This window comes from Tursiops truncatus, chromosome 3 (genome assembly GCF_011762595.2).
Source record: "Tursiops truncatus isolate mTurTru1 chromosome 3, mTurTru1.mat.Y, whole genome shotgun sequence".
NCBI lineage: Eukaryota > Metazoa > Chordata > Mammalia > Artiodactyla > Delphinidae > Tursiops > Tursiops truncatus.
This window is the reverse complement of record NC_047036.1, coordinates 147800680-147815384: the sequence shown is the minus strand read 5'-3', so window position 1 is coordinate 147815384 and position 14705 is coordinate 147800680. Positions and strand designations below refer to the sequence as shown.

The 14705-nt window shown below is 38.9% G+C and overlaps 1 protein-coding gene across 8 annotated transcripts in view; it reads right to left on the bottom strand.

Moving 5' to 3' along the window:
• CREBRF (CREB3 regulatory factor) overlaps nucleotides 1–14705 on the bottom strand; it is a 65706-nt gene that overhangs the window by 15930 nt on the left and 35071 nt on the right. For all 8 annotated transcript variants that reach the window (XM_019946046.3, XM_019946050.3, XM_073802804.1 and 5 more), the window contains 4 exons: nucleotides 11866–12060; nucleotides 10021–10210; nucleotides 8732–8805; nucleotides 562–684 (listed from right to left, as the gene is read on the bottom strand). In XM_019946046.3, coding sequence (XP_019801605.1) covers nucleotides 562–684; nucleotides 8732–8805; nucleotides 10021–10210; nucleotides 11866–12060 — 582 coding nt within the window. The remainder of the gene's footprint in view (nucleotides 1–561; nucleotides 685–8731; nucleotides 8806–10020; nucleotides 10211–11865; nucleotides 12061–14705) is intronic.

Below are 14705 nucleotides of genomic sequence, written 5' to 3'. Positions count from 1 at the left end.
CCTCTACCCTCCCTGTCAGTATCACTCTGCCTGACTTCTGGATGCCTGCCTCTCTGTTCCTCCCCATGTGGTATAAACTGTTCAGGGATGGAAAACCAGATAATCAAGTCTGTTAGAATCCTGTGAAAGAGTAAAACAAATAGGTAAGAACCTCTATTGAAGTATATACTGCAGGCTTGACAAGGTCCGGGATCTTTATTTTCCCCACAGAAGGTTAAAGTTGCTAGAAGTTTATCTTTCCTAAGCGTTAAAACAGTTCAGTGACGAAGTCTAAATAATAAATTGTGAGGCAGCACAACGCTCACCTGCCCACCTGTAAGCCCAGTAAGCGTCCTGATAAATCACTTCTTGTCTATCAATCAATCAATCAATCAATCGTGGTAACCAGCAGAACATGTTTATGAATGCTAACTCTCAAAAAACAAATCTTCTCATAAAGGGAGGTAACTACAATGAGACCACTTGAGTTTTTCCTTAAAAGAATTTTGAATATTCCCTTGAATCATATACCTTACACTACACGTTATTAATGGTTATTAGTTTATCCAGTGTTCTTCTTACCAAGAGTATCTTTAATGAGGATTTCAAGCTTCTGTCCCATGTTGGGTCCTCTCTCCTCTCTTGGATTCTGTACTCGGTTTACAATCTCTTGCTTGATGGAGTTGATTACAAACAATAAATTATCTGTAAGACAGAACAGGACAGTTGGAGCATGTCATTAACATGGAAGAATTTACTTTTAATTATGTAATAACAGATACTCAATTAAAAATGAAGAACATATAAGAAAACATTAAGCAGTGATGGTTGTAAGCTTTCTTATCCAAAGAGACTAATAATCAAACGATATGCCACTTTTGATAACAGATTGTAGACATGTATCAATGTCCACTATCCTGTAAGCAATTTGCCCTACTTGTCTTCACAGCTATGACAGTGCCTGGTATATTGACTCATAGGGTCTTAGTAAATGTTTATTAAATAAATCGAACAAAGCCCTTCAAAGACAAAGCTTTAAAAACAAATTTCCCGGGCTTCCCCAGTGCCTCAGTGGTTAAGAATCCTCCTGCCAATGCAGGGGACACGGGTTCGAGCCCTGTTCCGAGAAGATCCCACATGCCGCGGAGCAACTAAGCCCGTGCGCCACAACTACTGAGCCTGCGCTCTAGAGCCTGCGTGCCTAGAGCCCGCGCTCCACAACAAGAGAAGCCACCGCAATGAAAAGCCCGCGCACCGCAACAAAGTGTAGCCCCCCCCACGGCAACTAGAGAAAGCCCGCGCACAGCAACAAAGACCCAACGCAGCCAAAAATAAAATAAATAAATTAAAAAAACAACAACAAATTTCCCCACCTTAAGAAGCTTTAAAAAAAAAAAAGAGCAAAGTTAACCAAAAGTAAATAAGGAGGGAAATAATAAATATAAGAGCAGAAATCAATAAAACAGAACACAAACACACAACAGAGAAAGTTAACAAAGCCAAAAGCTGGTTCTTTGAAAATATCAACAAAATTGATACCCACTCCCACCCTCATCCCCATCTCCAGCTAGACGGCTTGATCACCTCTACCTAGAATGGAAAACGGGTTATCACTTCAGAATACAGCCATTAAAAGGATAATAAGAAAATGCTATGCTAACAAATTCAAAAACTTGGATGAAATGGACAAATTTATTGAAAATGCCACTTCACAAGAAGAAATGGAAAATCTGAACAGCTCATTTCTAATAAAGGAATTGAATTCATCAAAAAGTATTCCCCAAAGAAAATGCAGAGGGCTTTAATGGAAAATTCTATCAAATGCACAATGAAGAAATAAAATTAATTTCATCAAACTTTCAAAAAAAAAGGAAGAAAGATCATGGCTGAATTCATTCTCTAAGCCCAGTATCCTCAAATACCAAAACCTGACAAAGATATTACAAAAAAAGAAAATCACAGACTAATAACCCTCTTGAATATAGATATAAAAATCCTTGACAAAATATTAACAACAGAATCCAACTTAAAATATCGGAATAGAATCTTACAAAATATTTTCAATAGACTCTAATATAAAAAGGAAAATACATCATAACCAAATAGAGTTTATTCCAAGAATGCAAGGTTGGTTTAATAAAAAGTTAGTTAATATAATTCACCATATTAACAGGGGAATATGTGATACATTACCAGAATAAAGGAAAACAATGTGATTGTTCCAATAAATGCAAAAAAAAGAAAAGGAAAGAAAATGGCAGTATTCAGTATCTATTCATGATAAATGAAACTAGGAAAAGAAGGAAACTTACTCAAAATAATAGAGAGCATCTCATCTACAAAAAAACCTACAGCCAATATCAACTTAAAGGTCAAAGTTTCCCCTGCAAACAAGGCAGTCACCACTTCTATTCAAATGTCTCAGACATTGCAACAAGGCAAGAAAAAGAGTTAAAAGGCATAAAGATCAGAAGGGAATAAATAAAGCCATTTCTATTTGCAGATGATGACTGCTTAAATAGAAAATTCCAGGGCATCTACTGGAATATCTACTACTGGAACTAATAAATTTAGCAAGAAAATAAGGTATAAGAGTAATACACAAAAATTCATTTTATATACTACCAAGAAAGAATTTGAAATTTCAAAAATGAGTCCATTTACAACAGCACCAAAAAACATAAAATACTTAGGAATAAATCTAACAAAAGATGGTCAAGCACTCTACATTGAAAACTATAAAACAAGTCAGAGAGAAATTAAAGAAGACCTAACTAGATGGAAAGAGAAACCAAGTTCATGGATAGGAAGCCTCCATTTTGTTAAGATGATAATTCTCTCCAAATTGATCTACAGATTTAAAGCAATTCCAATCAAAATTTCAAGAAACTTTTTTTGTAAAAAGTGATAAACTGATTCCAAAATTTATATGGTCATGCAAAGGACCTAGAATAGCCAAAACAACTTTGAAAGAACAAAATTAGAAGACTAACAAGGACTAACACTGCCTGACTTTCACAATCTACTATCTACAGTAAGACACTATATATTCACATAAAGATAGTCAAATAGATCAATGGAACAGAATACAGAGTCCAGAAGTAGACCCATACGTATAGGATCAACTGATCTGATAAAGGTGCAAAAACAATTAAATGGGGAAAGGAAAGTTCTTTCAATGACTGGTGCTTGATCAACTGGATATTCATATGGGGAAAGAAAATCAACTCTTAGCCTACACCATACATAAGAATTAACCTGAAAAGATCTCATAAACTTAACTGTAAAACCTAAAACTACATAAATCCTAGGAGAAAATATACAAGAAAATACAATTTTTGGAGTCGGCAAAGTTTCTAATTAGAACACACAAAAAATGTAAAATATAAAAGGAAAGACTGACAAATTGGACTTCATCAAAATTGAACATTTTTGCTCTTTGGAAGATGTCAGTGAGAAAACAAAAAGGAAATTCAAAGACTAGTATAAAATATTTTCAATACATATATCAGACAAAGAGCCTGTATCTAGAATAAAGAACTTTTAGAAGACAAAATTTTTAAATGGCAAACTATTTTAATAGATACTTCACATATACACACAAAGTATATGAATAGCCAGTAAGTACAGTAAAGATGTTGAACATCATTAATCAAAGCAATATAAATTAAGACCACAATGAGATACTGCCACATACCACCCATTAGGTTGGTTAAAAGTAAGAAGATTGACCGTGCCAAGCGTTGGCAACGATATGGACCAACTAGAACCCTCATACACTGTTTTTGAGAATGTAAAATGGTACAGCTACTTGGAAAACAGTTTGGCGGTTTCCTATACAGCTACTCGTAGGTATTTAACCAAGAGAGATTAAAATATATGTCCACCCAAACACTTGTACGGAAATATTCACAGCAGCTCTGTTACAGCGAAAGCAAACAACCCAAGTATCCATCAATAGGTGAATGGATAAAGAAACTGTAATATATCTAACACAATGGAATACTACTCAGCAATGAAAAGGATTTAACTATTGATATAGATGACATGGAGAAATTTTTTTTTTTTTTTTTTTTTTTTTTTGCGTTACACGGGCCTCTCACTGTTGTGGCCTCTCCCATTGCGGAGCAGAGGCTCCGGACGCACAGGCTCAGCGGCCATGGCTCGCGGGCCCAGCCGCTCCGTGGCATGTGGGATCCTCCCGGACCAGGGCACGAACCCGTGTCCCCTGCATCGGCAGGCGGACTCTCAACCACTGCGCCACCAGGGAAGCCCGAGAAATTTTAAAATAATTATTCAGAGTGAAAGGAGCTAGGCAAAAAAAGAGAATGTATGGTAGGATTCCATTAATATAAAATTCTGAAAATGTAAACTAATCTACAGTGACAGAAAGCAGATCGGGGCTACTAAGGCATAGGAATGGAGGGAGGGTTAGCTTACAAAGGGGCACTATGAAACTTTTGGAGGTGATCAAAGTGTTCATTATCTTGATTGATTTCACATGTATATACATATGTCCAAATGAACCAAATAATACTCTTTAAATATGTAGAGTTATTGTACTTCAATTATACCTCAATAAAGTTGCAGGGGGGAACACATCACCAATTTCAACACACAGGATTCCTATGGTCTGAAATAAATCTCTACTACTTCAGACACTGCTTTGAAATCAATGATGTGTTATTCCTAACCTTGTAATACTTAGAAGAGACCAATCTAGACTAATATTGAAGCGAGAAGTCAGAAATAACTGGGGGTGGGGGGGTGGGGAGGCAGTTTAAAACTACATGCAGGAACAATATATATAAAACGTGTCAGTAAACAAGGAAAGCACAGCTGACTCCCTAAACCACATGAAACAAGAAATTTATGCTTCTTCTCGAATAACTGAGAGAGAACACCATTTACTCAAATATAACGACATTTACATGCAGGCTGGACTTATGAGAAGCAAATGAGGTTCCCTCATCTTCAACAGGTAAAGTAAATCAGGTCACTTTTTTTTTTTTTTTTTTTTGCGGTACGCGGGCCTCTCCCTGCTGTGGCCTCTCCTGTTGCGGAGCACAGGCTCCGGACGCGCAGGCCCAGCGGCCATGGCTCACGGGCCCAGCCGCTCCGCGGCATGTGGGATCCTCCCGGAACGGGGCACGAACCCGTGTCCCCTGCATCGGCAGGCGGACTCTCAACCACTGTGCCACCAGGGAAGCCCCAGGTCACTTTTAAAAAGAAAGAAAGAAAAAAAAAAAAAACCCACTGTAAAATCAAAATTGAAACAGAGCAGAACAGCTCTTCTCAACCTGGGCAGTGTCCATGCCAGGCCCTGGGGGGAGGGAGGGCAGAGGTGAAGGGTTCTAACAACATCAAAAACTTCTGGGTGAGGAAGCGGAGGCATCTGGCTCAGAAAGTGAGGCCAAACCTTAAATCTCTAACAGATCCCTCCTGTTTTGATTCCATGTTCATCCAAGAATCTTCCAGTTTTAATTTTCTCATGTAGCTTGCTCAGGGATAAAATATGTCAATCAGGATGAACGTCCAATCCTCTTAGTAGCTTTACTTTTCATTCTGAGTCAACAAATCTACATCTGACTCACGGAGCAGCTTCTTGCGAGCTTTGGTAGAAGGAATCAATAGGAGGAGGTGGTTCGGCAGGATAGGACGGGATGAGTAGGACAGTCCTGGGCCCTGAAGCTAGTCCTTGGAACGGTGCTAGTTGATGACAAATTTAAAAGGATAAGGACAACAGAGTACATTTTTTCATAAAGCTAACTTTACTCTGAAATTATGCCTGTCTCAATTTTCTAATGCTAAAATATTCTACCTTGTATGAAATGACAGTAATTGTAGATGATGTTCCTTTTAATGGCTTCACATGGCAAAATATAAAGCTGGCAACACTATGGTTCCCAAGTCCCAAAATCTTTTTCCGATGTCACCGATTTGTAAATCACAAATTCTAGAAACCATTGGGTCAACAGATAGGTAACAGGGCTTCCCTGCTGGCACAGTGGTTGAGAGTCCGCCTGCCGATGCAGGGGACACGAGTTCATGCCCCAGTTCGGGAAGATCCCACATGTAGCAGAGCAGCTGGGCCCATGAGCCATGGCCGCTGAGCCTGCGCGTCTGGAGCCTGTGCTCCGCAACGGGGGAGGCCACAGCAGTGAGAGGCCCGCGTACCGCAAAAAAAAAAAAGATAAGTAACGGATAAAAGTGTTCCACAAAGCAGTAACAGAGTGACTCCCAGATATTTAGAGGAATCAAGGGCACCATTCCCTTGAGAGATGTATCAGAAACTCCGGGAAGAACTTTCAGACTACATGTGGCAAACTACACAGGAGTATCTCATTGCTTCTGAGGTCTTCTAAACCAATAGTCGAAGCTGCTCTTCCCCAGACTGGAGGAGAGAAGCTAGTAAGACAGAAGTGGACGAGAAATAAATGAATGAGAAGATCCTTTTCCTCCATGCTGACTAACTGAGAAGAAAATGCTACCTTTTAAAGACAGGCCTTCAAATGTAAAATAGCTAGCTTGTGGGAAGCAGCCACATAGCACAGGAAGATCAGCTAGGTACTTTGTGACCACCTAGAGGAGTGGGATAGGGAGGGTGGGAGGGAGACGCAAGAGGGAGAAGGAGATATGGGGATGTGTGTATGTGTATAGCTGATTCACTTTGTTGTAAAGCAGAAACTGACACATCATTGTGAATCAATTATACGCCAATAAAGATATTAAAAAATAAATAAATAAAAAATAAAGACAGGCCTTTCCTACATGAAAATATCTAGAGGCTTTAAGCTAGCTTTGGAAACAAGAAACATTTAAGGCCATCAAAAACTCAATGAGATAGAACAACACATTCAGAAATACACATATTCCTGGCCCTTACCAATTCCCCAATTGTTCCACACCCCAGAATATATTTACATCACAGACAGAAAGCATGTGTGCGTGGGCATGCATGTACATATATACAAATGCAAAAACATATGGCCACACAGATGTACATCATTATGGATAAATTTATTAACTGAGTAACACACAGATATATGCCTACATGTGTCCAGAGAAAAAGAGACCAGAAGGCTCCCAGGAGCTCACCACACTTCCCTGCAGTGTGAGTCAGCTGGGTTCTAAAATGAAGTATGAATGTCCATGACATTGCAATCATATATATACTCACAGAGCTCAAGGTCAAAATGCTTCAATAAGCAAGAACGAAAAATAGGAAAATGGGAAGATCTCCATTCCAACAAACCAACTATTGTTTTACCTAATTCATTTACCTTGATTAGAATTCCTGTGTGGTCATTAATAAATAAAACGATCAGTTCCTTTCACAAGTTGTAAACATCACAGTTGGAAATCCTCTTTCTGTCCTCACAAATGGAAACAAGATAACCAAGATAAAGGATTAAGAAAAAACTCCACAACATTTATTGAGCACTTATGTGCCAGACATCATGCTGGACTTAAGAAAACCTCTGGAAACAAATAATAATCGATCATTTAGCCACTGTTCCACTTTCAGATACAATTTAGCCCAAGAGCAACACAGTGAAGAGGACAATTTTAGACGCAAAGGAACATATGAGCTCTTATGCTACCAGGCTTAAGGAAGAGTAACAGAGCAAGGGGAAAAGAAGGGGTGGTTCTTATTACAGAAGATCAAAAGCAGAGCTTTCCAACCCACTAGTTCGTTGTAGAAGGGTTCCAGGTGTATGAGATAATGATCATCTCAGCCCAAAAGGGCCTCCTCCCATCAGCAGCCTACTCTGTTATACTCCAGGATGCCTTAGGGATGATAGTTTTCTGCATGTGCCATGATGTGAAAGATTGGGAAGCACTGATCTAAACCAACGGTTCCCAAATATGTACTAGGATGGTTGCATAAGAGTAATCTGGGGTAGGGGCTTCCCTGGTGGCGCAGTGGTTAAGAATCCGCCTGCCAATGCAGGGGACACAGGTTCGAGCCCTGGTCTGGGAAGATCCCACATGCTGCGGAGCATCTAACCCCATGCGTCACAACTACTGAGCCTGAGCGCTAGAGCTCGCGAGCCACAACTACTGTGCCTGCATGCTACAACTACTGAAGCCCACGTACCTAGAGCCTGTGCTCCACAACAAAAGAAGCCACTGCAATGAGAAGCCCACACACTGCAGCAAAGAGTGGCCCCCACTCGCTGCAACTAGAGAAAGCCCGTGCGCAGCAATGAAGACCCAAAACGTAGCCAAAAATAAATGAATTAAATTAAAAAAAAAAAAGGTAATCTGGGGTAATGTTAAAAATATGGATTCCTGGGTTCTACTTGCATAGATTACAGTTCAGAGTATCTGGGGAGAAGCCTAGAAATCTACAGTTTAACATGTACACACCAATGATTCTAATGAACAATCACATTTGTAAAACATGTTTCTAAACTATCCACTCAAAGGTTAAAGTATACATTAGTTAATAAAATTGGCTAACCCAGCACACAACTGTAAAATGGAAGTCAGAGATTACCCATGGTCACAAGAGGTGAGCTCTTTAGGATAGAGGTGAGATTTGGCTTGGCGCGCCACAGACGGACATACTAAGAGAAGGACGTGAATGAGTAAGAGTGAGTATATAGCTTACTGAATGGATGAACAAAAAAGAGGCTGGCCTAAAGCTGGGCAGAATACAGGGAAAGCAAATAACAAAACCAAAGAAAAAGAGAGTGGTCAGCAAGGTAAAAGGAAGTTAATCAAATTGTTAAAAGTGTAGGTTTACCATATTCTGTGTTGAGGCCCCATAATTTCACTTTATTAGCTTCATACTGCGCTTTTTTCTTTAACCGACAAGCCCTGTGAAAGGAAGGAGCAATTTAGTTCACTTTTTTTTTTAAAAGGAACATTCAGAATATACTTCTTTTTGCTGCTGTCAGACATTTTCTAATAGCAACCAAAAATCGCTGCCTACTGATGTTTGTATCGAGGGCCTCAATCATCACCCCAAAACATACAATATCATCATTTATCCAAACTGATTTTTTAAAGTTTCAGCATAGATTCAAAAATAAAGCTATGGCTAGTATGCCAAAATAAACAAACAAACACTGACAATACCAAGTGGTGTAGAAGATGTGAATAAGTGTAACCCTCGTATGTTGCTGGAGGGGATGTAAAACAGTACATACAACTACTTCGGAAAACAGTAAATATTGTTTTAATTTACTTCATTACCTTGGAAATAGCTACTCTGGCAGTTTCTTATACAGTTAAACACACACTCCTGGGAATTTACCCAAGAGAAATGCAAACTTATGTTCACATAAACAACTGCAGATGAATGTTTATGGTGACTTTATTCATAATTGCACAAAATTAGAAACCACTCAACTATCCCTCAACCGGTGAACAGATACACTGCAGTGTATCACTTCAAAGGACTACTACTATCAATATTCCTCCACACAACAACATTATGAATCTCAAATTCGTCCTGTGCGATATCAAAGCCAGACTCAAAAGGCTGCATATAATACGATTCCATCTATATTCTGGAAAAGGCGCAACTGTAGGAACAGAAAACAGATCGGTGGTTGTGAGGAGTTAGGGGTGAGAGAGGGAGTTCACTTTTACAAAGAGGCATAAGGAAATATTTTAAGGTGATAAAAATGTTAAATATCTTGACTGTGGTTGTGGTTACATAATTGGATATGTTTGTCAAAACTCACAGAAGGATACACTGAAAGTGAAGAATTTATCAAGTAAATTATACCTCAATAAAAAAACGTGACTTACTGCAAAACAAACAAAAAATAAAGAGCTATGATAAAATTTTTCCTTTTTATACTATAAGTCGCTTGAGTTCATTCACCTCTCCCCTTTAAAAACTTCTTCCATGAAGCATAAATACCATCATTTACTTTCAAGGGAAAAATTATAATACTCTCATTGTAGTATTTATAAAAGTATATTTCTGAAAAAAGGGCCGAGGGCCATCTCCTCTATGAAAGCTCACTGAAGTCTAACCTCACCTCCTAGACTTCAATCACATGAGTAAACATTACCATTTACCTGGAAGCCAGCTTATTTTTTTCCTTCCTTGACCTTGGCCGGGCTGTTAAGGGAAGCTCACTGACTGGAGTCAGATCACTAATCACCTTATTCAGTTTCCGTAGTTCATTGCCTATCTGGAGTAGTTTTTTAGGATTTGGAGTCAGGTCTTCCACATCCGTTCTCCGTGACTTCTTTACTGCATATTTTCCTATAGATGGTTTAAAAGAAGTTTAAGTGAGATCATTTTATTTAACAAGAGATACATTTTATATAGCCATATGTAAAAATCCATCTCTCCCCTCGTCCCTTTTCTTTTTTCAGAGGTCTCAGCATGTGAACAACCTACACTAGAAGGGCTGGCCTCCTCTCCTTCCCACTTTGTGATGGCAAGAAATGGGGGTAATAGAGCACAACTCCAGCCTTTTCCCAAACCTTCTCCACCTTAAGGTTTCTAGCCCTGGTATGATGGATTCTTAATTATCTGTATGGAAGTAATAAGCATCTCAAACCTCAGGACTGGAGTCCAAGTTAACCTGCACACAAAAATCAGGGCTAGGGTACAGTATATGGTCAGCAACGAATTTGGAAATTTTACCCAAACCAAGACATTTATGCTACTATGACTGAAAATTTGTCAGACATATATATTCCTGTGTTGGACCCAAAAGTCCAACAAATAAGGATTGCCTTTTCAGAAACCACGTCTTCAGTTAGTTTGATAAATAACATTACAGAAGACTCAAGAAGACTTTCCCTACCACTGCAGGCAAGAGGAATGGCTCTGTCCTCTGAACTACAATACCCTGAACAACTTTCCTAGTACTCACTACATGCTACCTGGACCTATTTTTTGGACCCATCTTTTCACTTCTGGTAGAAAATTAATCTGAAGTCAAAAACTAGGCCTTTATTCACTGAAAGATAATAGAGTACAGACCTGGGTGCCAGTGGAAAGGGAAAATGAGGCACAAATATACTTCTGATACAACTTCTGTGTCAAAAATGCTTAGCAACTTATATCTGTAGCATGAGCAACTACTAAACTGTTTACTGAGCTCCAAGCCTACTAGTGCCCCTCACCTTCTCAGTACAGACTTTGGATTAAGGTAAAAACATCTGTGCAGAAGAAATTCTACTCAATTACATCCTCCTGGGTTCACAGATCAAAATCTGGCCTACCTAAGATTATAAGCCTCTCCTGACTCTTACTATTCAATTCTTCCTGCTCCATTCCTTTTCTCCGCAATTGTTCTTCCTTTCTTTCCTTTCCCTCCTCTTTTCTCTCCACCACCGTTTTGATTCCAATCTCCCTGTTTATATTTAGGCCTGGAGATTGGACAAAAATGAAAGACAGAGATGCTAGAGCCCATTCTCTTCTTCCCCAACCCTTCTTGCTTATGGCAACTGTGACAGGTCAGGAATCAGCAGGCTCTTGGGTCATTTCCTGGGTAGGACATATAGAACAAGAAGTGACTACAAATCATTTTTACACAAGCTTTCCTCCCTGTTTAGGTGATGGCTCTCAATACTGATAAACGCTATTTGTGAATGAAGAGCAGTCATAGCAAATACAGCAGCTCTACTGTTCTAGACTCTCCAATTTGCTAGGAAGGGTTGAATACCTACATATAATGTATAATGATTAAGCATTATGGTTTACTATCTCTATTTAAAAGTGACATGAAATATCCAGGACTGATGGTTACACCAAGACTTATCATGGTGATCATGGTGCATGCAAATGTCAGATCACAATGTAATACACCTGAAACTGATATAATATTGCACATCACCTATATTTCAATAACAAGAGAAAGGAAGGGAGGGAGGGAGGGAACATACATGATCACAATCCCCTCTTACCATGATGTAAGCCATTTTTCTGATACATGTTACTTGGCAAGGTATCTCTGTTCCATTCAGATGGCCTTAGCATCCTCTCTTGCTGTGATGGTGTGAGTTGTTCACTATACTCCCAGAAGTACCTTCTTTTACCTCTCTTCCGAGAGGTAATTGAAGTCATCTCCTTCAAATCTTCCACAGAATCATTTTCATAGCCTTAAAAAAAGAAAGCCCCCCGCCCCGATTTTAAGTTCCGTACATTTCAATAAACCAATCAGGACAAACAAAAAGATCCCCTCTATTTACCATCTGACACATTTCCTTTCATCAAAAAACAGTATTAACATGTCAAAGATAATAAACCAAATCTATAAAATAACTTTTAATATAGAAATCTCTAATTCAAAATATTTAGAGACTAATAAACAGAGATAACTACACTGTTTACCTTCCTTAGGTTTCTCTTTGGTTAGTATATGACACTTTCTTTTTGTATCTTCACATGAGATTGAGAGAACGAAATACAGCCACAGGAAAACAAACAACCCAATCAAAAAATGGGCAGAGGGGCTTCCCTGGTGGTGCAGTGGTTGAGGGTCGGCCCGCCGATGCAGGGGACACGGGTTCGTGCCCTGGTCCGGGAGGTCCCACATGCTGTGGAGCGGCTGGGCCTGTGGGCCATGGCCGCTGAGCCTGCGCGTCTGGAGCCTGTGCTCCGCAACGGGAGAGGCCACAGCAGTGAGGGGCCCGCGTACCGCCAAAAAAAAAAAAAAAAAAGAAAGGGCAGAAGACCTAAATAGACATTTCTCCAAAGAAGACATGCAGATAGCCAACAGGCACGTGAAAAGATGCTCAATATCGCTAATTATCAGAGAAGTGCAAATCAAAACCACAATGAGGTATCACCTCACACCAGTCAGAATGGCCATCATTAAAAAGTCCACAAACAATAAATACTGGAGAGGGTGTGGAGAAAAGGGAACCCTCCTACACTGTTGGTAGGAATGTAAATTGGTGCAGCCACTATGGAGAACAGTATGGAGGTTCCTTAAAAAACTAAATATAGAGTTGTCATAGGATCCAGCAATCCCACTCCTGGGCATATACCCGGAGAAAACTCTAACTCAAAAATACACATGCACCCCAATGTTCATAGCAGCACTATTTACAACAGACAAGACTTGGAAGCAACCTAAATGTCCACAGACAGATGAATGGATAAAGAAGATGTGGTGTGTGTATATATATATATATATATATATATATATATATATATATGTATATACACACACACACACACACACACATACATACACACACACACACACACACCAGAATACTACTCAGCCATAAAAAAGAATGAAATAATGCCATTTGCAGCAACATGGATGGACCTAGAGATTATCGTATTAAGTGAAGTCAGACAGAGAAAGAAAAATAAGTATCATATGATATCACTTATATGTGGAGTCTAAAATATGATACAAATGAAGTTATTTATAAAATAGAAACAGACTCACAGACATAGAAAACAAACCTATGCTTACCAAAGGGGAACGTGGTGGGAGGGATAAATTAGGAGTTTGGGATTAGCAGATACAAACTACTATATATAAAATAGATAAACAGCAAGTTCCTACAGTATAGCACAAGGAACTATATACAATATCTTGTAATAACCTATAATGAAAAAGAATATATATATGTATAACTGAATCACTTTGCTGTACACCAGAAACTAACACAACATTATGTAAATCAACTATATTTCAATTAAAAAAAAAGAAATACAGGCACAGAAATGTTAAAAAGTACCATTAATTAACGGTACTTAGACACTATACAATTATTTTTAACGTCTTCTGTCTAATATTTATGCATCTGAAACATCCCCAGACAGAAAGCTGTGTGCATTTCTGGGAAGGTATCCTATGAAGCAGAATTCTGTGAGGTAGCAGTGGTTCTCTTCCTACTTCCCACAATACGCTTTTTGTAAAAGTACAAAAATGACAGTTCTCACACAGGCTATTCAAATAAAAACTTATATGCCTATTCTAACTAATATTTTATTGGAAGCAATTTGCATTTACTTCACTTTTTAAGAAGTTATTTTCCCTACTAATAGGAAGTTTCAGAAAATACTTAATTCTGAGCTGCTAGAACTACTGGTCAGACCCAATACAGAATAACCTATAAATCTAAAATACCCTCAGAGCATGCCCATCTTAGAGATTACTCCACCTAATTAGTACTAGGTACCTGGGGCAATGGAGATGGGCTGTGCACGGGGTGTATACAGCCCTAAACCTAAGGTAGCAAGGAAAAACTGGATGGCAATGGCCAAGCAAAATGACCATTTTCCCTCCTAAAAACATGACTCCTCTGGAACTGACACTAAGAAAGTGATGACATCTGGACATTTTGGAAATAAAAATCGAATTTTAGAATTTTGCCAGGTTTTCTTCACATTAAGAGTTAATTAGGAACATGATTCCATTTATTCGACATTGTGGGAAAGGCAAAAGTACAGGGACAAAGTGGTTGCCAGAGGTTGGGGGTGGAGGGAGAGGCTGACTATAAAGGAACGGGAGGGAAATCTGGGGGGTGATCAAACTATTCCGTACCTTGATTGTGGTGGTGGTGGTTTCATGATTACATGCACTCGTCAAGACTCAAAGAAGTGTACACTTAAAGAGGGGTGAATTTTACTGTTATGCCTCGATAAACATGACCTTTGAAAAAAGAATCAATTCAGAGAGCAGAATGATTTCGAGGCAACAGTAAAGACAAGCTTTTGTAGCACTGCTGGCTTAACAGCATTAAAATGCTCATGTAGTACTTTAAAACAAATTAAAAAAACA